This window comes from Aquarana catesbeiana, linkage group LG13 (assembly GCF_042186555.1).
Source record: "Aquarana catesbeiana isolate 2022-GZ linkage group LG13, ASM4218655v1, whole genome shotgun sequence".
Classification (NCBI taxonomy): Eukaryota; Metazoa; Chordata; class Amphibia; order Anura; family Ranidae; genus Aquarana; species Aquarana catesbeiana.
The window spans coordinates 229,516,263-229,539,404 of record NC_133336.1 but is presented as its reverse complement, the minus strand read 5'-3'; the positions used below and the strand labels follow the sequence as shown (position 1 = coordinate 229,539,404).

General features: G+C 45.6%; 1 protein-coding gene across 1 annotated transcript in view; it reads right to left on the bottom strand.

The window, feature by feature from the left end:
- The window catches only part of LOC141116688 (Fc receptor-like protein 5), a 151,060-nt gene that overhangs the window by 78,642 nt on the left and 49,276 nt on the right, over positions 1-23,142 (bottom strand). Inside the window, exons 4-5 of the mRNA XM_073609078.1 lie at positions 21,414-21,683; positions 16,139-16,420 (exon numbers count right to left, since the gene is read on the bottom strand). Of these exons, the coding sequence (XP_073465179.1) occupies positions 16,139-16,420; positions 21,414-21,683 (552 nt within the window). The remainder of the gene's footprint in view (positions 1-16,138; positions 16,421-21,413; positions 21,684-23,142) is intronic.

The following is a 23,142-nucleotide window of genomic DNA, read 5'->3' as shown; positions in this document are numbered from 1 at the left end:
GCATCAATTCTTGGGAGCCCATATTTTTTATTTTTAAGTGGTTAAACTCTCCCTGCTCCAGCCCTGACTTCCATCTTGGTCCAGACAATGACACTCACATCATTCTTCCTATATCCTGGTCTGTGGTTTACATTGCACCTCCACGGCACCTCTGGGGCGGGTCAATAAACAGAATGGGTTTCAGAGTATTCCAGGACTGAGTGGTACTCACTTGTCATAGCTTGACTGTTGTTCAGTCCTGGAAGAATGCTCACCCCCCCCCCCCCCGCTGCCAGAGGAAGAATAGGAAGTACTGGTGTCACCACCAGCTAGAAGACTGCAAGAAAAAAGGTATGTGTAGGGTTCCATTTTTAATGAAAAACACTTGGAGGGAGGGGCTTCAAGGGGAGGCAGGTGGCTGTAGGGTCCAATACTCTGTAGTTGCTCTTTAACTCTTCAGCGAAACTGTACTTTAGCCATTCTGGTCTGAAGCTTGGCTTAGTCTTCACCTACCCTGTTCACCTGCATGTACACACCTGACCTTCTTTGGAGCCCCCATGACAGCGCTGTCCTCTTCTGATCACATGTCAGGATGGAGGAAGCTCAGGTTGTCCTACAGTAGAAATCCCTGTGCTCTCTTCTGATTGGCTTTCCCTAACCATTCCAATAAGAGGAATCCAAAAACCACACTTAGACGCCATGGAAAAGACCATACAATGTAACTTTTATTTGCCATGTTCCATTAAGAAAAGCTTTTAACATAAAATTCTTCTTGAACCTTTATTCGTAAAAAGGGGGTCAAAATAAGTTCCAAACATGTTTTATAAAATTAAATCACTTATTTACAGCCAAAATAAAACTTGTAACAGTTATAAATCTCTTAATTCACAGATAGCTTGAGTAAGGTAAAAGCTGCATTTACTGATAAAACAGTCAACTCTGGGAAAAAAACTTTTTTTTTGAACGATTAGAACCTCTGTCCAGGTTTCACTCCTATCTGTGTCCTCTGATGGGTGTCAACAAGAAGAGCAAGTGAGGGGAATTTTCCCAAACTGGGAATGAAGGATACGTCACCAGTACAACAGGATCTCCAAAAAGGGTCCAAAGCTTTATTGATCTCATCACAGCAAAATAGCGACATTTCAGGGCCACACAGGAGCCCTTCATCAGGCAGATGACATTTCCCCAACTGGGACACAGAGAACATCCAAAAATATCTAATTCTTCTTCACTCCATTGAATCCAATTATTTTGGCTTGAGGTTGTAATAGCTTTGTGTTAGATCTTCGGGATATGCTGAGTTGCTGACCACATAAAAACATTTTTAAACATCCTGGACAGCAGAGATGCTCCATCTGGTTTGGGTCTCATATACACGCTCAGATATCTGGATCCTTCACAGTAGCATAGGTGACAGTCAACCCATCCTGGGAAAGAATTGTGACCGCAGACAGGTTAGTGAAAAGAGACATTAGGTGGCTTCATATCATTTCAGGTGTTCCGCATCACTACTCTGGGAACTTTACACCACTATTTATAAAGCTATTGGGATGTTCTTAAGGCCGCTGATAGGGTGGAACATCCATCTATTATGTATTATGCCCATTGGATCAGCAGAGGGGGTCAGATTTAGCTTGGAAGTAGGATGAGTCCTGTACAGTGGAGAGTTCAGGCATCTCCCCCACAGCTGTCACAGGATTGTGAGGGAATGCAGCATGTCCACCTAACTCACTGGCTGTTACTGGAACATCAAGAATGGCCAGTGAATTAGGTGGACATGCTGCATTCCTTTGCAACCCTTCAGTGACAGCCAACTTTGTTGGTGGCTCAACTTTTGACGTAGGAGTACTGCCAATCAGACTTGCGCTGACCCCGCTCCTGCCTCTCTCCTGGGACTAGCAGAGTGGAGCCGGCCAGAAATGTGAATGGGAACCGCCGAGCAGGGCTGCTGTTCGAAATCATGGGGCCCGTACAGCCTAGCTGACAGGAACAGTGAACCAAGTCTAACACATGGCCCCACCCACATGAACAAACCACTCCTTCATGCAGTGAGAATGTGCCCTTAATTATGTTTTTTATATTATTATTTTTGTACAATTATTTTGTTTTTACATTATTTTTATGTTTTCTTTTTTAACAGGGGACTAAACAGAGTCTCATTTATGAGACAGAGAGAGAGATTGAGGACACAGATCCCTCAATCCTTTCTGTGCGGCCTTAGCTGCAGAATGAATGAACAGGGGGCGCTCTGTACAGAGGCTCCCTGTTCATTCACAAACTGAAGCATAGTAAACACCGGGCGGTTGGTTCCAGTAATTTCACCCCCCTCCCACTGATCTGGGCCCCCCGTTGAACTTATTGAGCCTGAGCCCTGTACAGGAGGGCAGGTGCCGTGCTACCCCCATCGGCCCTGCCGCCAAGTAGTGAGAGGGCCCTAGGCTTGGGTTTAGGTTATGTAGTGAGATCACCTCCTGGCCTCCCCAATCCATACCTAAATGGACGTGTGGTGTGCTGATGTTATTCCTCATATCTGGGGAGCAGTGATGTCATTCTGCATAATGAAGCAGCGACGACATCCCTATATTTGGGGACCTGTGATATCCCTTATATTATCAATATCATCTCTTATATTGTTCAGCAGTGAAGTCATATTGGGGGAGAAGCAATGTCATCCCTCATATGTACCTCCTGGCCTCCCTTGATGGGCTGTCCTGGGTTTAACATGTATTGGGGGGTCACCTCTTGTTCTCTAAGCAGATGTTTGCAATGGAATGTAATGCCTCTTCATGCAATGGCATTATGGCAATGTATGTTATCTTGTTTTCTTGTTCCTCTCTTAGCCTGTGACTGGATAGTGAAGGGATAAGCAGCAGACTTCTTAGCTCATCTCTCTGTCACTCCGCTCTCTCTCCTCCTATCACTATGTCCCTTGTTGTAAAGTGGAAGACTTTCTCCCAAAAAATTGAGATGAAGTCAGTAGAGGCTTTCCATGGTGAAAAGGTAAGCAATTATTGGTCATGCAACAATTTAAAACACTAACAACACATTTTCGTGGCACTGTGATACTACATATCTAAAATATAGCGTGAAAAGTATTTTCATACTTACATTTCTGATTTTATTTCCTACAGAGGATGAAACACAAATAAAATAAAAAATAAATAGAATAATAGTAACTACATCACATTGCAAGAAAACCAACATGAAGGCCAACACGTCTACTAATATTTAACAGTTGCAATTTTACAATCTAACAGTTACAATTACTAACAGTTTAATGACTGGAGAATAATTAAACATTTTTAATCAATTGACATTTTTCTTTTGTCTTTTGTTGCACAATTAAAGTTGTCGGATTATAGGCTCTCATATTTAACTAAACGAACCATCATGTTCTTCCTGAAGAAGCCATATGGCGAAACATGTCAGAAAATATGGACGTGACCACAGTAAATCACTGTCATTTATAGGATGACTTGCACACATCTTTGGCTATTATTATATTGTATGTACTGTTTTTGTTTTCAATCTCTTTTTATTATTTTCATTTCATAAAAATACAAATACAATAAAAGTACAAATACATATACACAGCTTCCTAGATTTATTCAGATTAATTTGACTCTATGTTCAGGTATGTACTGTTTTTAAGACGTTGCTCATTTAATAAAAATTGTATATATTTTTTTATACATCTTTGACTCATATTTTGTCGTTTTGCACCTTTAAAGTCCCACATATCCCAAATGTTTCCAATTGACACAAAAGTTTGGACCGATCTTTGATCTAATACATCTGCATTCTGCATATCTACACATTGCAGTGCCGCTTATGATTCATGTTGAGTGATTCTCTTTTCACATGCATGCGAGGGCACCTTTAATGCTTTATTAAATACAGTAAAAAGTTGCAGAGAACACAGTGAGGGTTGATTTATTAAAATTGGAGAGTGCAAAATCTGGTGCAGCACCAATCAGCTTCTAGTTTCTATTGTCAAAACTTAACTGAACAAGCTGAAGTTAGAATCTGATTGGCTCCCATGCACAGCTGCACCAGATTTGGAGGGCTCCAGTTTTAGTAAATCAACCCCCCACTATCTCATTATTACTAGATGTTAGTGATGTCTAGATACAAAGGACAAATTTAGCCATGTCATCATCAGTGTTAATTTCGTCCACTAAAATACGACTAAAACTGAAACAATTGAGATGACTGAAATAGGAATAAAACAAAAACAATTGAGATGACTAAAATACGACTAAAACTAAAACAATTGTGATGACTAAAATACATCTAAAACTAAAACAATTGAGATGACTAAAATACGACTAAAACAAAAACAATTGAGATGGCTAAAATACGATTAAAACTAAAACAATTGAGATGACTAAAATACGACTGAAACTAAAACAGTTGAGATGACTAAAATACGACTAAAACAAAAACAACTGAGATGACTAAAATTTGACTAAAACTAAAATAATTGAGATGACTAAAATACGACAAAAACATTTGAGATGACTAAAATACGACTAAAACAATTGAGATGACTAAAATACAACTAAAACGAAAACAATTGAGATGACTAAAATACAACTAAAACAAAAACAATTGAGATGACTAAAATACGACTAAAACTAAAAAAATTGAGATGACTAAAATACGACTGAAACTAAAACAATTGAGATGACTAAAATACAACTGAAACTAAAACAATTGAGGTGACTAAAACTAAAACAATTGAGATGACTAAAATACGACTAAAACAAAAACAATTGAGATGACTAAAATACGACTGAAACTAAAACAATTGCAATGACTAAAATACAACTAAAACTGAAACAATTGAGATGACTAAAATACGACTAAAACTAAAACAATTGAGATGACTAAAATACGACTAAAACTAAACAATTGAAATGACTAAAATATGACTAAAACAAAAACAATTGAGATGACTAAAATACGACTAAAACAATTGAGATTACTAAAATATGACTAAAACTAAAACAACTGAGATGACTAAAATACGATTGAAACCTAAATGGCATTTTAGTTAAAAGACTATAGCTAAAAGTAAATCGAAATGTGAAATAAAAATGAACACTGGTCATCATGCATCAGCTGCTATAAAGATGAACACTGGTCATCATGCATCAGCTGCTATAAAGATGACGTGCTTAGTGGTTAGCACTTCTGCCTTGTGGTAAATGTATAAAAACAAAGGTTTTTTTCCTATTTTTTAAAAAACATTTTGTATTATTTTTTTAATGCTCTAATTGTATTTGACAATTATAGTACTAAAAAGATGTCAGCGGTCACAACCAGGCTGCAGTAGCATCTGAAGGCTGAAAGCTATTTTTGTCAGCAAAGCCTCCAGTCCTCATATGATCAATATGTCTGATAAGAGCTTACATAGCTGGAAACTAATCTGATTGGTTCCTGACCCTCAGTGGGGACTGAAGCTGTCAGTGGCATCAGGAATTGAGAGTCACCCGCTGTCAGCTGATGGATCTCAAACAGAAGACATTTATTTACAACGTATGGCCAGCATGGGGCATTGTACTGGGAAATATTAATATACAGATTGAGGACAGGAGGGGGTTACCCACTTCATTCCTGGAAGGATTTACCCCCTTCCTTACCAGAGCATTTTTTGCTTTTTGGCACTGCTTCGCTTTAACTAACAATTGCGCGGTCATGTGACGCTGTACCCAAACAAAATTAATGTCTTTTTTTCCCCCACAAATAGAGCTTTCTTTTGGTGGTATTTGATCACCTCTGCGGTTTTTATTTTTTGCGCTATAAACAAAAAAAGCGACAATTTTGAAAAAAAAAAAGCAACATTTTTAACTTTTTGCTATAATAAATATCCCCCAAAAATATATAAAAAAACCCAATTTTTTCTCAGTTTAGGCCGATACGTATTCTACATATTTTTGGTAAAAAAAAATTGCAATATCGATCGGTTTGCGCAAAAGTTATAGCGTCTACAAAATAGGGGATAGATTTATGGCATTTTTGTTATTATTTTTTTTAACTAGTAATGGCGGCGATCTGCGATTTTTATCGGGACTGCGACATTATGGCGGACACATCAGACACTTTTGACACTATTTTGGGACCATTGGTATTTTTACAGCGATCAGAGCTATAAATAGCCACTGATTACTGTGTAAATGACACTGGCAGGGAAGGAGTTAAACACTAGAGGGCGATGAAGGGGTTACGTGTGTCCTAGGGAGTGATTCTAACTGTGGGGGGGAGGGGTTACCTCTGACATGACAGCGATCACTGCTCCTGATGACAGAGAGCAGTGATCTCTGTCATGTCACTAGGCAAAACGGGGAAATGCCTTGTTTACATAGACATCTCCCCCTTCTGCCTCTCCGTCTCACGATTGCGGGCCACCAGCGAACATTGAGTTTGCGGGTACGCTCCCGCGGCGTGCGCCTGCCGTCGGTGGTGGCTCGTGCCTGCAAGGAGCCAAATTCAAATGGACATACAGGTTTGCCCATTTGCCTGTACGAGCCTTTCTGCCGACGTATATGTGTGTGTGCGGCAGTCGGCAAGTGGTCAAATACGACAGAACTTTAACAGTCACACTAGGTTATTTGGGGTTATTCTTGGCAAAAACATGACTGCCACAAAATAATAAACTTACCTTTAGGCAGGTGACTTAATTCTAGGTAGGTGTAGCAAACATCTTGTGGATCTGGGTTTTCATCAGTTACTGGAGGGAGAAGGTCAAACAAAATATTTCAATCAGTAAATGTATGAAACAACCACAAAGTTTTCAGATTAAAGCCCTCCTGAATGGGTCAGTCCACCCAAAAGTGACATTTTAGGTTTAGACTTACAGTCAGGTCCATAAATATTGGGACATGGACACAATTCTAATCTTTTTGGCTCTATACACCACCACAATGGGTTTGAAATGAAATGAACAAGATGTGCTTTAACTGCAGACTTTCAGCTTTAATTTGAGGGTATTTACATCCAAATCAGGTGAACGGTGTAGGAATTACAACAGTTTGTATATGTGCCTCCTACTTTTTAAGGGACCAAAAGTAATGAGACAGATTAACAATCATCCATCAGACTTTCACTTTTTAATACTTGGTTGCAAATCCTTTGCAGTCAATTACAGGCTGAAGTCTGGAATGCATAGACATCACCAGACGCTGGGTTTCATCCCTGGTGATGCTCTGCCAGGCCTCTACTGCAACTGTCTTCAGTTCCTGCTTGTTCTTGGGGCATTTTCCCTTCAGTTTTGTCTTCAGCAAGTGAAATGCATGTTCAATCGGATTCAGGTCAGGTGATTGACTTGGCCATTGCATACCATTCCACTTCTTTCCCTTAAAAAACTCTTTGGTTGCTTTCGCAGTATGCTTCGGGTCATTGTCCATCTGCACTGTGAAGTGCCGTCCAATGAGTTCTGAAGCATTTTGCTGAATATGAGCAGATAATATTGCCCGAAACACTTCAGAATTCATCCTGCTGCTTTTGTCAGCAGTCACATCATCAATAAATACAAATAACCAGTTCCATTGGCAGCCATACATGCCCACGCCTTGACACTACCACCACCATGCTTCACTGATGAGGTGGTATGCTTTGGATCATGAGCAGTTCCTTTCCTTCTCCATACTCTTCTCTTCCCATCACTCTGGTACATGTTGATCTTGGTCTCCTCTGTCCATAGGATGTTGTTCCAGAACTGTGAAGGCTTTTTTAGATGTTGTTTGGCAAACTCTAATCTGTTTACATCTTGTGGTGAACCCTCTGTATTCACTCTGGTGAAGTCTTCTCTTGATTGTTGACTTTGACACACATACACCTACCTCCTGGAGAGTGTTCTTGATCTGGCCAACTGTGGTGAAGGGTGTTTTCTTCACCAGGGAAAGAATTCTTCGGTCATCCACTACAGTTGTTTTCTGTGGTCTTCCGGGTCCTTTGGTGTTGCTGAGCTCACCGGTGCATTCTTTCCTTTAAGGATGTTACAAACAGTTGATTTGGCCACACCTAATGTTTTTGCTATCTCTCTGATGGGTTTGTTTTGTTTTTTCAGCCTAATGATGGCTTGCTTTACTGATAGTGACAGCTCTTTGGATCTCATATTGAGAGTTGACAGCAACAGATTCCAAATGCAAATAGCACACTTGAAATGAATTCTGGACCTTTTTTCTGCTCCTTGTAAATGGGATAATGAGAGAATAACACACACCTGGCCATGGAACAGCTGAGCAGCCAATTGTCCCATTACTTTTGGTCCCTTAAAAAGTGTGAAGCACATATACAAACTATTGCAATTCCTACACCGTTCACCTGATTTGGATGTAAATGCCCTCAAATTAAAGCTGAAAGTCTGCAGTTAAAGCACATCTTGTTCATTTCATTTCAAATCCATTGTGGTGGTGTATAAAGCCAAAAAGATTAGAATTGTGTCCATGTCCCAATATTTATGGACCTGACTGTATTATATGTCTCCATGTACTGTGCGTCTCCTCCCCCCTCTCCTCCATGCACAGTGCATCTCCTCCCTCCTCCATGCACCGTGCGTCTCCTCCCTCCTCTCCTCCATGCAGAGTGCATCTCCTCCCTCCTCCATGCACCGTGCGTCTCCTCCCTCCTCTCCTCCATGCACGTGCGCCCCCCTCCTCCATGCACCGTGCGTCTCCTCCCTCCTCTCCTCCATGCACCGTGGGTCTCCTACCTTCTCTCCTCCATGCACCGTGCGTCTTCTCCCTCCTCTCCTCCATGCACTGTGCGTCTTCTCCCTCCTCTTCTCCATGCACCGTGCATATCCTCCCTCCTCTCCTCCATGCACCGTGCGTTGCCTCCCTCCTCTCTTCCATGCACTGTGCGTCCCCTCTCTTCTCTCCTCCATGCACCATGGGTCTCCCCCCTCCTCTTCTCCATGCGCCGTGGGTCTCCTCCCTCCTCTCCTCCATGCACCATGCGTCTCCTCCCTCCTCTCCTCCATGCACCATGCGTATTCTCCCTCCTCTCCTCCATGCACCGTGGGTCTCCTACCTTCTCTCCTCCATGCACCGTGCGTCTTCTCCCTCCTCTCCTCCATGCACTGTGCGTCTTCTCCCTCCTCTTCTCCATGCACCGTGCATCTCCTCCCTCCTCCATGCACTGTGCGTCTCCTCCCTCCTCTCCTCCATGCAGAGTGCATCTCCTCCCTCCTCCATGCACCGTGCATCTCCTCCCTCCTCTCCTCCATGCACGTGCGCCCCCCCTCCTCCATGCACCGTGCGTCTCCTCCCTCCTCTCCTCCATGCACCATGCGTATTCTCCCTCCTCTCCTCCATGCACCGTGGGTCTCCTACCTTCTCTCCTCCATGCACCGTGCGTCTTCTCCCTCCTCTCCTCCATGCACTGTGCGTCTTCTCCCTCCTCTTCTCCATGCACCGTGCATCTCCTCCCTCCTCTCCTCCATGCACCGTGCGTTTCCTCCCTCCTCTCTTCCATGCACTGTGCGTCCCCTCTCTTCTCTCCTCCATGCACCATGGTCTCCCCCTGCTCTTCTCCATGCGTCATGGGTCCTCCTCCCTCCTCTCCTCCATGCACCGTGCGTCTCCTCCCTCCTCTCCTCCATGCACCATGCGTATTCTCCCTCCTCTCCTCCATGCACCGTGGGTCTCCTACCTTCTCTCCTCCATGCACCGTGCGTCTTCTCCCTCCTCTCCTCCATGCACTGTGCGTCTTCTCCCTCCTCTTCTCCATGCACCGTGCATCTCCTCCCTCCTCTCCTCCATGCACCGTGCGTTTCCTCCCTCCTCTCTTCCATGCACTGTGCGTCCCCTCTCTTCTCTCCTCCATGCACCATGGTCTCCCCCCTCCTCTTCTCCATGCGCCGTGGGTCTCCTCCCTCCTCTCCTCCATGCACTGTGTGTCTCCTCCTTCCTCTCCTCCATGCACCGTGGGTCTCCTCCCTCCTCTCCTCCATGCACCATACGTCTCCTCCCTCCTCTCCTCCATGCACCGTGGGTCTCCTCAATCCTCTCCACCATGCACCGTACGTCTCCTCCCTCCTCTCCTCCATGCACCGTGCGTCTCCTCCCTCCTCCCCTCCATGCACCATGCGCCCCCCCCTCCTCTCCTCCATGCACCATGCATCTCCTCTCCTACATGCACCGTGCGTCTCCTCCCTCCTCTCCTCCATGCACCATGCGCCCCCCCCCTCCTCTCCTCCATGCACCATGCATCTCCTCCCTCCTCTCCTCCATGCACCGTGCATCTCCTCCCCCTCACTTCAATGCACAGTGCGTCTCCTCTCTCCTCTCCTCCATGCACTGTGCACCCCCCCTCCACCATGCACCGTGCAACTCCTCCCTCCTCTTCTCCATGCACCGTGCATCTCCTCCCTCCTCTCCTCCATGCACCGTGCGTCTCCTCCCTCCTCTTCTCCATGCACCGTGCGTCTCCTCCATGCACCGTGCATCTCCTCCCATCTCTCCTCCATGCACCATGCGCCCCCCCTCCTCTCCTCCATGCACCATGCATCTTCTCCCTCCTCTCCTCCATGCACCATACGTCTCCTCCCTCCTCTCCTCCATGCACCGTGGGTCTCCTCAATCCTCTCCACCATGCACCGTACGTCTCCTCCCTCCTCTCCTCCATGCACCGTGCGTCTCCTCCCTCCTCCCCTCCATGCACCATGCGCCCCCCCTCCTCTCCTCCATGCACCATGCATCTCCTCTCTCCTCTCCTACATGCACTGTGCGTCCCCTCTCTTCTCTCCTCCATGCACCATGGGTCTCCCCCCTCCTCTTCTCCATGCGCCGTGGGTCTCCTCCCTCCTCTCCTCCATGCACTGTGCGTCTCCTCCTTCCTCTCCTCCATGCACCGTGGGTCTCCTCCCTCCTCTCCTCCATGCACCATACGTCTCCTCCCTCCTCTCCTCCATGCACCGTGGGTCTCCTCAATCGTCTCCACCATGCACCGTACGTCTCCTCCCTCCTCTCCTCCATGAACCGTGCGTCTCCTCCCTCCTCCCCTCCATGCACCATGCGCCCCCCCTCCTCTCCTCCATGCACCATGCATCTCCTCTCTCCTCTCCTACATGCACCGTGCGTCTCCTCCCTCCTCTCCTCCATGCACCATGCGCCCCCCCCCTCTCCTCCATGCACCATGCATCTCCTCCCTCCTCTCCTCCATGCACCGTGCATCTCCTCCCCCTCACTTCAATGCACAGTGTGTCTCCTCTCTCTTCTCCTCCATGCACTGTGCACCCCCCCTCCACCATGCACCGTGCAACTCCTCCCTCCTCTTCTCCATGCACCGTGCATCTCCTCCCTCCTCTCCTCCATGCACCGTGCGTCTCCTCCCTCCTCTTCTCCATGCACCGTGCGTCTCCTCCCATCTCTCCTCCATGCACCATGCGCCCCCCCTCCTCTCCTCCATGCACCATGCATCTTCTCCCTCCTCTCCTCCATGCACCATACGTCTCCTCCCTCCTCTCCTCCATGCACCGTGGGTCTCCTCAATCCTCTCCACCATGCACCGTACGTCTCCTCCCTCCTCTCCTCCATGCACCGTGCGTCTCCTCCCTCCTCCCCTCCATGCACCATGCGCCCCCCCTCCTCTCCTCCATGCACCATGCATCTCCTCTCTCCTCTCCTACATGCACTGTGCGTCTCCTCCCTCCTCTCCTCCATGTACCATGTGCCCCCCCTCCTCTCCTCCATGCACCATGCATCTCCTCCCTCCTCTCCTCCATGCACCGTGCATCTCCTCCAACTCACTTCAATGCACAGTGCGTCTCCTCTCTCCTCTCCTCCATGCACTGTGCACCCCCCCCCTCCACCATGCACTGTGCAACTCCTCCCTCCTCTTCTCCATGCACCGTGCATCTCCTTCCTCCTCTCCTCCATGCACCGTGCGTCTCCTCCCTCCTCTTCTCCATGCACTGTGCGTCTCCTCCATGCACCGTGCATCTTCTCCCCCTCACCTCCATGCACAGTGCGTCTCCTCCCTCCTCTCCTCCATGCACCGTGCATCTCCTCCCTCCTCTCCTCCATGCACCGTGCGTCTCCTCCCTCCTCTCCTCCATGCACCGTGCGTCTCCTCCATGCACCGTGCTTCTTCTCCCCCTCACCTCCATGCACAGTGCGTCTCCTCCCTCCTCTCCTCCATGCACCGTGCATCTCCTCCCTCCTCTCCTCCATGCACCGTGCGTCTCCTCCCTCCTCTCCTCCATGCACCATGCATCTCCTCCATGCACCGTGCTTCTTCTCCCCCTCACCTCCATGCACAGTGCGTCTCCTCCCTCCTCTCCTCCATGCACCGTGCGTCTCCTTCCTCCTCTCCTCCATGCACCATGCATCTCCTCCCTCCTCTCCTCCATGCACAGTGCGTCTCCTCCCTCTTCTCCTTCATGCACCGTGCACCCCCCCTCCGTCATGCACCGTGCGTCTCCTCCCTCCTCTCCTCCATGCACCGTGTATCTCCTCCCCCTCACCTCCATGCACAGTGCGTCTCCTCCCTCTTCTCTTCCATGCACCGTGCACCCCTCCTCTGCCATGCACCGTGCGCCTCCTCCCTTCTCTCCTCCATGCACCATGAGTCTCCTCCCTTCTCTCCTCCATGCACCGTGGGTCTCCTCCCTTCTCTCCTCCATGCACTGTGTGTCCCCTCCCTCCTCTCCTCCATGCACCGTGGGTCTCCTCCCTCCTCTCCTCCATGCAACGTGCGTCTCCTCCCTCCTCTTCTCCATACACTATGCGCCCCCCCTCCTCTCCTTCATGCACCATGCATCCCCTCCCTCCTCTCCTCCATGCACCGTGCGTCTCCTCTTTCCTCTCCTCCATGCACCATGTGCCCCCCTCCTCTCCTCCATGCACCATGCATCTCCTCCCTCCTCTCCTCCATGCACCGTGCATCTCTTCCCCCTCATTTCCATGCACAGTGTGTCTCCTCTCCTCCATGCACTGTGCACTCCCCCTCCACCATGCACCGTGCAACTCCTCCCTCCTCTTCCCCATGCACCGTGCATCTGCTCCCTCCTCTCCTCCATGCACCGTGCGTCTCCTCCCTCCTCTCCTCCATGCACCGTACGTCTCCTCCATGCACCGTGCTTCTTCTCCCCCTCGCCTCCATGCACAGTGCGTCTCCTCCATCCTCTCCTCCATGCACCGTGCATCTCCTTCCTCCTCTCCTCCATGCACCGTGCGTCTCCTCCTTCCTCTCCTCCATGCACCGTGCATCTCCTCCCTCCTCTCCTCCATGCACCGTGCGTCTCCTCCTTCCTCTCCTCCATGCACCGTGCATCTCCTCTCCTCCATGCACCGTGCGTCTCCTCCCTCCTCTCCTCCATGCACCGTGCGTCTCCTCCCTCCTCTCCTCCATGCACTGTGCATCTCCTCCCTCCTCTCCTCCATGCACCGTGCGTCTCCTCCCTCCTCTCCTCCATGCACCATGCGTCTCCTCCATGCACCGTGCTTCTTCTCCCCCTCACCTCCATGCACAGTGCGTCTCCTCCCTCCTCTCCTCCATGCACCGTGCATCTCCTCCCTCCTCTCCTCCATGCACCGTGCGTCTTCTCCCTCCTCTCCTCCATGCACCGTGCGTCTCCTCCATGCACCGTGCTTCTTCTCCCCCTCACCTTCATGCACAGTGCGTCTCCTCCCTCCTCTCCTCCATGCACCGTGCATCTCCTTTCTCCTCTCCTCCATGCACCATGCGTCTCCTCCCTCCTCTCCTCCATGCACCGTGTGTCTCCTCCCTCCTCTCCTCCATGAACCGTGGGTCTCCTCCCTCCTCCCGCTAGGCAGCCAATCAGATCGCCTCTCCTTTCAGTCAATCGGGTGACGGGTCTCATGACCTGCTTCCTGATTGGCCGGGAGGAGAATCAGTGTGATAATAGCGAATATTCATTCGCTATTGTTACACAACTGGGTGAGCTCGGAGCGCAGTGCTCTGCGCCCCAAGCCCACCCTATTTTGAAGCCTATTAGAGCCTCTGCTTCTAATCATGTGCTTCAAAAAAAAAATAAAAAAACATTGGAATCCATGTGTCTGGCGCCCTGCATGTAGATTAGGGGTCCAGACACATAAATAGAGGGGACTAAGCTGATCTGCTGATTTGGACTACAAACACGCCTCCATCTCTTCATCTCCATCACATGGCTATGGGGGGGTTTGTATTTGCAAAATATAGTTTGAAACGCTGATAAACTTGCTTGTGATTTCAGTGCAGCTCTCAGGAAACATCAAGAACCTTGTATTTGTGGACAAAATCAACTATATTTTCTGTAAAGGCTGAAAATGTTTTTAACCTGAACAAGGAAAAAAAATGCAGACGCCACATCTACGGACCAAAAAGCTGCAATATAATAATTTTTTGTTGTGGATTTAGACATCCCAGTACATGTGTGATAACATTTTTACCCATTCTGGCCGCCTCTTGAGGTGATCCTTGAGTTGAAGCAGAAGATTCTTTTCTATGTTTACATCTCCAGATAAGAACAGCAGAAAGGACAATGATCACAAAAACCCCAACTATGGACACAGCAAGGACTGTCACAAAGACTTTTCTGCCTGTGGGAAAAAAAATAAAAAGACTATAAATATTGTTATGGACATAGCCGGCCCTACCATAGGTGCCAGTGCGTCCATTGGACCTAGGCAGCACTTTGAGAGGGGCGACAAACTGAACCACGGCCGCCTCTCTTTCTCTTCTATTTACCAAGCAAATTGACGACCAAGATTTTTTCCAGCAGTTTTGTGTGTTATGAGGACAACTGCCTGCCCCTATACTACCCTAGCCCGCTCCTATACTGCCCTAGCCTTTCTATATACTACCCTAGCCTGTCCATATACTACCCTAGCCTGTCTATATACTACCCTAGCCTTCCCCTATACTGCCCTAGCCTGTCCATCTACTGCCCTAACCTGTCCATATACTACACCTAGCCTGTCTATATACTACCTTAGCCTTCCTCTATACTGCCCTAACCTGTTCATATACTGCCCTAGCCTGTCCCTATATTACCCTAGCCTTCCCCTATAAAGTCCTAGCCTGTCCATATACTGTCCTAGCCTGTCCATATACTGCCCTAGCCTGTCTATATATTACCCTAGCCTTCCCCTATACTGCCCTAGCCTGTCCATATACTGCCCTAGCCTGTCTATGTACTACCCTAGCCTGTCTATATACTACTCTTGCCTTCCTATACTGCCCTAGCCTGTCCATATACTACCCTAGCCTGTCTATATACTATCACAGCCTGTCTATATACTACCCTAGCCTTCCCATATACTGCCCTAGCCTTGGCCGTTCGCTTGCCTATGCTGACGGTTGCGGTACTCAGTTACTTCAGGAGCCACAGTCTTATCTGAATAATGTGTCTGGGTTTCAGGTGATCTAAAACCTGGACACATGAAATAAAAACCCGGACTATCTGGGTGAATCCTGGACAGGTGACAACCCTAACAGTCACCCTCTAACAGGAATTCAGGAAAGATATGGAGGAGGCTGAGAGCAATAGTAAGGACTTTTCTGAGAATATAATTTAATGAGTATCCATGGCATTTGCTGAGGTTGTGTGACCTGCTCAGCAGCACAAGAGTGTATGTAAGCCAGAGCAGACTATGAGACTGCCACAGGGGGCCCAGAAGCATATCTAATTTATGCAGGTAGTGGTTACATTGGACAAACAAGTTTGGGTGAAATTAATGATATTTGTGGTATGGGAATGTATTTTGCTCCGAATGCATTTGGTGTTTGTATCACTAGAGGAACTGCATTTGAGATGCAGAGTAGAGAGATGAGGGCCATTAATGATTTTGTTAACTATGCGGTATGGGTCCCCATAAAGCATAACTACAGCCCTGGCTCAGCATAAATGAACTTCAATCTCAAACACATTTACCACTTGACCATCAAGGCATTTCAAAGCCATGAGTGATGGTGGTTACTAAACGCTACTCTTCCCACTGTTTTTGGTGTTATCATAAAGACTTGGGTTGGGGGTCTTCGTTGGTCTTCGTTGGTCTCTGGTCCTAGAAAAGTTTTAGTGAAGGGCTAAAGTTCTGATTTAAAGGATCAATCCACCCAAAAGTTTGTACATTTTTATGAGAGACCTTCCTATGGGAGTACTCTTTTTTTAAAAGCACTATGAAGACAGGATCAGTATTTAGGTACTTACTGTATATCTGGATATAGAGCCCATCACTCATCTTCCTCACAGTGTCAGACACCGTCTTCACTTCACAGGTATAATTCCCAGAATCCTCCAGCTGAGATGACTGCACTCTGTATGTATCAGATACATTGTATCCCCGCACAGTCCGTCCATCTCTGTAGAAGGCAAAGTGCAGCTCTGTGCCGCCTCTGAGAGGATCCAGTCTGGTGTCACATCTCACCATCATCTCATCTCCTTCTATTACCCAATCAGAAGTTATTTTTATTTTCGGAGGAGAGAAGAGCTCTGGAAGAAAAAATTTGTGACAATGACAAATTTCTGGAGTCGGTTTTCTTTTCCCTTGCTGAAAGTTTTTTTTTATAAACTGTTTGATTCACATCCTGCACTTACATTATTAAATAGAAGTAAATAGAATCTGTGACATTAGTCCCCAAAAGGAGATTCTGTATAGCCACCATATCCATAGAGTTGGCCAGAACCCAGCTATTTGTATGGATCGTGGAAGGAAACTGGAGAACCCACAACAAACAAGTAAAAGATAGGCAAGTTCAATGGAGGAGGTGTTTCTGGTGGGAATTCAGTTTGAAACTCCAGTGCTGCAAACCAAGAATGTCACCCATTTACTCATGGTGTTGAACAAGGGTGTGTCTAAAGAAGCTAAGCTTCACCAAGACAGAATGCAAATCCAGAGCATAAAGGGATATCTGTCCACTAACAAACTTTATGAGGGGGGTCCCACCATCTCTGTGCTGAGTTACAGAATACCTGCAACAAAATGGCTTCTCTTGCTTCACAAATCCCCCAACCCCCACCTGCTATTGGGTACTATATTGGCCATATCTTCAAGGAACTGTTTCTTTTAGAGAACAGTGTATTAAGAGTTTACAAATATTCTGTGAAACATTGCTAAACAGTTGTGCTTATCCTAGGTTGAGGCACCAACCAATATCTGAACCCAGGCTGTCAGAGGGGTCAGGAAACTTTCAAGGTCAGGGCAACCACTGCGGACAAACTTTTTCAAGCAGCCCTTACGGTGTAGCGCTACACATAGCTACATAGTAGATTAGCCTGGATAAAGACATATGTTCATCTATTCCAACCTACAGTATTTGTGTGTATGTTGGTTCACGTTTTCGAGCCTAGGAAAATACTCATGCATTTTTTATTGTACTGACTGAGGACATCCACATGGGTTTTTTTTTTTTTTATTTATTAATGCTCCCATCTGATACAACTACCTGGGAAAGGGAGTTCCACTTTTTTGTGCTGTGTTAGAGTTGGAACATTGTTTAACTCTGCATATTTGTTGGTTGGTCAATCCCTGGAGAGATGATCTTCAAGGGAATGGACCCAAAAATAACAAATATACAGAGCAAGTTCTGGAAGGGTCTTTAGCTTGCAGGTTGTGGTCTTAGTTGAAGATCCTGAGTGTGAGTCCAGGCCATGATGGCTCACCCCTCTAGGGCTGAGAGTAAGAACTCCTGAATCTTGTTGGGGACCTAACCCATGCTGTTTCTAATGAGAAAGTTAGAGCTGGGGATGGCAATGAAGCCACGTTAGATCATCCACTGGTCTGATTAATGCAGTTGTCTATTTGATACAGAGACAACACCAGAACCTCTGCTTTGTCAAAGATACTTTAATATGATATGAGGGTGAACCAGCAAGAGGAAGCCTGACCATTCATCTGGGGACTATCACCCAGGGAATTATGTGCTTACTTTTTGAGTGTTCCACCTGAACCCATTCCCCAAAATGTAACAATCAAGGCCCAACAGGGTAGAGGTTCTGCCAGTTTGTACAGTGAAGTCCCATTATAACCCCCTCTTAGCAGAGGCTCAGTCTCTAGTTCTATACATGTGAAAGAAATATTAGTAGCCTTCAAAAAAAGGAAAATACCTAACAGTGTTAACAATAGGGTTACATAAAACCATGGAGAATATACTGTAACTGGCGAAGCAGGAACACACTAATGGAACACCTAGAACTCCCAGGTGGGCAGAAACAGACCTGGAAAGTATGGCAGAAAGATCTCACTGTTGGAGCACCCTAGACATATAAGAAACTAGGCTCAGCCCACCAGGCAAACCAAAAAACAAACACCAGTGCTCCAACTTGTCAAACAAAAGACTAATATGCAGATATAAGGGATATTAGGGATAAGTGTGCTATGAAGCCCAGACACTAAAGTAGCCAAAACCGTGTCAGGGAAAACCCACCGAGACAGAAAGAACTAACAAAAAATGAATTCATGCAAAGCAGAACAAAAAACAAACATAATGAAACATAGATACCAATGATAAACCTATCACAGGTTTGTCAGCCCACCTGACTCCACCTTGATATTGTACTGCAAGATCTGCATACAGTATACAGCATATCTTGAATTATACAATCAGATCAGGGTCTTAGCAACCAGAATTCCCTTACTTGGTTATGCTGGGTTATATGCAATACATTTATGTAATTCATAACATAATAAACATATATTTTGTGAGGGGCATTGTTGCTAAACCTCAGACAGGAAATGTGAATAAAGCATATCCATCTATAGTGTGTACTTGTCTCAGTTCAGAGCACAAAGTGTCATTCCTGTCTGCGGTCTCCTTCCTCTGCTATCAGCATAAGTCACTTCTGACAAGTTTTCCTCACACCAAGAGAAAAAGGTGACAGGGGAGGAGCTCCAGCTGATTGACAACCTCAGCTCTGTTCCTGTGTGTTGTGTGGAGGGGGGTGTGTCCCTTCACTCCAATCAGCTCTGAGAGCTCCCCTCACTGAGCTCTGCAGAGTGTAACATCAGCTCTCCACACCCGTTTTTCTGAACGCTTAGACAAGCTTTAAAATATTCTGCACTTTGAAAAGAGAGAAGAGAAGACTGCAGATAAACTGGTACAACCAGGGAGATTTGTTAAATCTCTGTGTATCACCTGAGGCCACTCACTTCACTGGGGATATGGAAGGGTTTACATCCATTAAGGCCCCTTTTACATGTGTGGACCGTTTAGATCTGCCTGTCAGTTTTTTCAGGCGGATCTGAACGGTCGCTCCATACATCTCTATGGAGCGACGGATGTCAGCGGTGACATGCCCGCTGACATCCGATCCGCTCTGATCTGATCCGCTCCGCAAAATCCAGACGGATGGAGGTTGTATTTTCCATCCGTCTGGCGGATCGGATCGGAAGAAAACGGACAGTCGGTCCGTAATCATCCGATCCACCCATAGCGGAGAGCGGTCTCTCTGACAGGTCTGTCCCTGCACAATGTGCAGAGACGGACTTGTCATCCGCCGGCTCAGCGAGGATCAATGGAGTGATCCCCGCTGAGCAAGCGGATGGCTAAATACGGATCCGCGGGTCTGAAAGAGACCTAAGGAAAAAAAAAAGTTTGCGGCTTAAAGCTATACCCTGGTGTAAGGCTAAGCATTACATTTGAGTTGAAGAGCTTGTTGTTTAAAGCTCTTTAAACGAAACACTCAATGTATTTGTATATAAATGTGTAGCGCTAATAAAGTTGAGTATATTGAAAAATAATCAACGTGTGTACACAGTATCTAGACCGTGATGGTGACACAAAAGATAAAAAGTTGAAATGTATGTAATGAAACATATATCTATTTATGTGATTATATGGACAATTAAAGCCACAGCTGTAACCTATATACCAAACAATCACTAATAGACTGTGTAAAAACCAATGTGAATGGTACTAGGGACAAGAATATATCTGTAGATCACAGTGAATATCACATCCCTAGTGCAAAGCCGAAAAAAAATTATAAATAGAAAAATCGGGATCGACACACATGGGTGATCCTAAAAATCACAGCATACCAAAAATGTAAAAAAAGTGAATGAATAAAACAAAAATGACAACACCACGTGCCTGATGTGCCAAGATAATGTATGTCATAAATATTAACAGATGTTATCATGTAGATATAATGTTCTGCATCTAGAGTCCATATCAATATACAGGATGAAGGTTCATGGAGATGAAACCATAATACTGTTGATATTTCTAATCTTAAACGCTTCTCGGAGAATGCTGAAAGTGCGCTGACATATAGGGTGCTGTCTTCTCATCAAAAAGCTTCAAGTGAAGAAAGATGAAATACCCTTACCAGATATGGTGGACTCACAGGCCATCAGCGGTGAGTCAAATGTGCTTGTACCACCAAGCGGTGAGAGTGGATCTAATCCCGACTGATCGGATGTTCTAGACAGAAGGGGAGCCTGGAGACTTACTCGCCACCAAAGGGGATGAACTAAGCCTGGACTTCCTGCTCTCTTGATTTGCTGTCCTAGGGCTGGCTTTGATCATCAACCGAGCTCCGCTCAATCAAAGACAGTTCCCATAGTGTAAAGGAAAATAAGAGAACCTCCACATAGTGTAAATCCGACAAGGATAAAGGATTTATTGAAATAAAAAAGTTATCCAACATTCAGTAAAAATATGGGCAGTAAAAATTTGGTTCAATTGAACTAAAAAGCGCAGTAAAAAAAGTGGCTGGGTAGCAAATAGATCCGACACGTTTTGTCCTGATAGACATGATAACCCAGCAGAAGTCTATGAGGACGAAACACGTCGGGTCTATTTGCTACCCCAGCAAATATGTTGTGATTTTTAGGATCACCCATTCACTGTGTGTCGATCCCGATTTTTCTATTTATAAAATTTTTTCGGCTTTGCACTAGGGATGTGATATTCACTGTGATCTACAGATATATTCCTGTCACTAGTACCATTCACATTGGTTTTTACACAGTCTATTAGTGATTGTTTGGTATATAGGTTACAGCGATTTCTGTGTTTTTTAATTGTCCATATAATCACATAAATAGATATATGTTTCATTACATACATTTCTACTTTTTATCTTTTGTGTCACCATCACGGTTTAGATACTGTGATACTGTGTATGTTATTTTTCAATATACTCAACTTTATTAGCGCTACACATTTTTGTTCACATTTATATTTTGCAATTAGTCTGATTGTCGTGTTGGCTGCTTAAAATTTAGAGTTGGCGCGGCATTTCTCCCATTACCTGTATTTGTATATAAATGTCTCGCCAAGTCGCCATCCTCAGCTACTTACCTCTGTGTCTTTTTCTGGAGCTGAAATGCAGCCAACAGCTGTTTGTTTCTTCCTGACAGCAGAAAATGTTGTCTCCGCCCCCATCCATCCAATAATAACATTGATCCCTATACTGAGCCCTTCATCCATCCCCAGATCCCCGTACTATCCCCAGGATGTGCCGTGTTATAGGGACTCACCTTTCACAGAGAGCGAGAATTCATCTGAGAGCTCATGGTACTCGGATCTACCAGGAGATGTTATTTCTTTAGAACATTTATAATGTCCGGATGTGTTTAGATCCACTTTCTGAATACGGAACTCAGAGTCCGGGAATTCTGATTTTATCTCTTCATTATTCTTGTAAAATCTTGTTTGAAAGCCAATAAAATCCTTATTATGATGACATCTCAGAGTCAGGGGGTCTCCTTCATAGATGGCAGATGGACGTCTCTGCAGGAGGACATGACCTGGAAAAAATGTAAAAAAAAAAAAAAAGTGAGTAAATTACGCCGTGCAAAATATAAGGAAAATCTCAGTATCCGAATAACAGCAGCCTGACTGATATAGAGAAATCCTCCAGATATCCCAATTATGATAAAAATACAAATAATAGACCAGCTGGAGCTTCCTCCTATAGACTAAGAAAAGGGGTAATGGTCCTGGTAGTCATGCTGGTACTACTAGTCCTTCTCACGATGTGGCAAACAGGACCGTGCAAGTATTCTCAACATTCTATGAAAAGGAAAGATAGGATTCCTTTGTAACATATCGTAGTACGGGTCTATATTCAGAATTCATTTTAGTTATTGATTTACAAGAAACTTAGTAATAATTTTATGTTGGTATATAAGTAGTCACTTCTGTCTATATACAATATGCTTAAAGAATGAGAGTTGTGTTTCATTATGCTATAGGGAGTTGGGAACCTTTGACCTTTTCTTTTCACCAGTTGTAGATATTGTTTTCCCTCCCATGTATACAGTGCCTTGCAAAAGTATTCACCCCCCCCCTTGGCATTTTTCGTGTTTTGTTTCCTCACAACCTGGAATTAACATGGATTGTTTGAAGATTTGCATCATTTAATTTATAGAACATGCCCACAACTTTGAAGATTTTTTTTTTTTTTTTTTTATTATTGTGAAACAAACAACAAATAGGACAAAATAACAGAAAAAGTCAATGTGCATAACTATTCACCCCCCTAAAGTCAATACTTTGTAGAGCCACCTTTTGCGGCTATCACAGCTCCAAGACGCTTTGGATAAGTCTCTATGAGCTTGCCACATCTTACCACTGGGATTTTTGCCCATTCCTCCTTGCAAAACTGCTCCAGCAACTTCAAGTTGGATGGTTTGCACTTGTGAACTGCAATTTTTAAGTCTGACCACAGATTTTCTATTGGATTGAGGTCTGGACTTTGACTAGGCTATTCCAACACATTTACATGTTTCCCCTTAAACCACTCAAGTGTTGCTTTAGCAGTGTGTTTGGGGTCATTGTCCTGCTGGAAGTTGAACCTCCGTCCTAGCCTCAAATTACACACAGAGTGCTACAGGTTTTGCTCAAGAATATCCCTGTATTTAGCACCATCCATCTTTCCCTCAACTCTGACCAGTTTCCCAGTCCCAACTGCTGAAAAACACCCCCACAGCATAATGCTGCCACCACCATGTTTCACGGTGGGGATGGTGTTCTTTGGGTGATGTGATGTGTTGGGTTTGCGCCAGACATAGCGTTTTCTTTCATGACCAAAAAGTTCAATTTTAGTCTCATCAGACCAGAGCACCTTCCTCCATACGTTTTGGGAGTCTCCCACATGCCCTTTTCACAAACTCAAAACGTGCCATTTTATTTTTTGCTGAAAGTAATGGCTTTCTTCTGGCCACTCTGCCATAAAGCCCAACTCTATGGAGCGTACGGCTTATT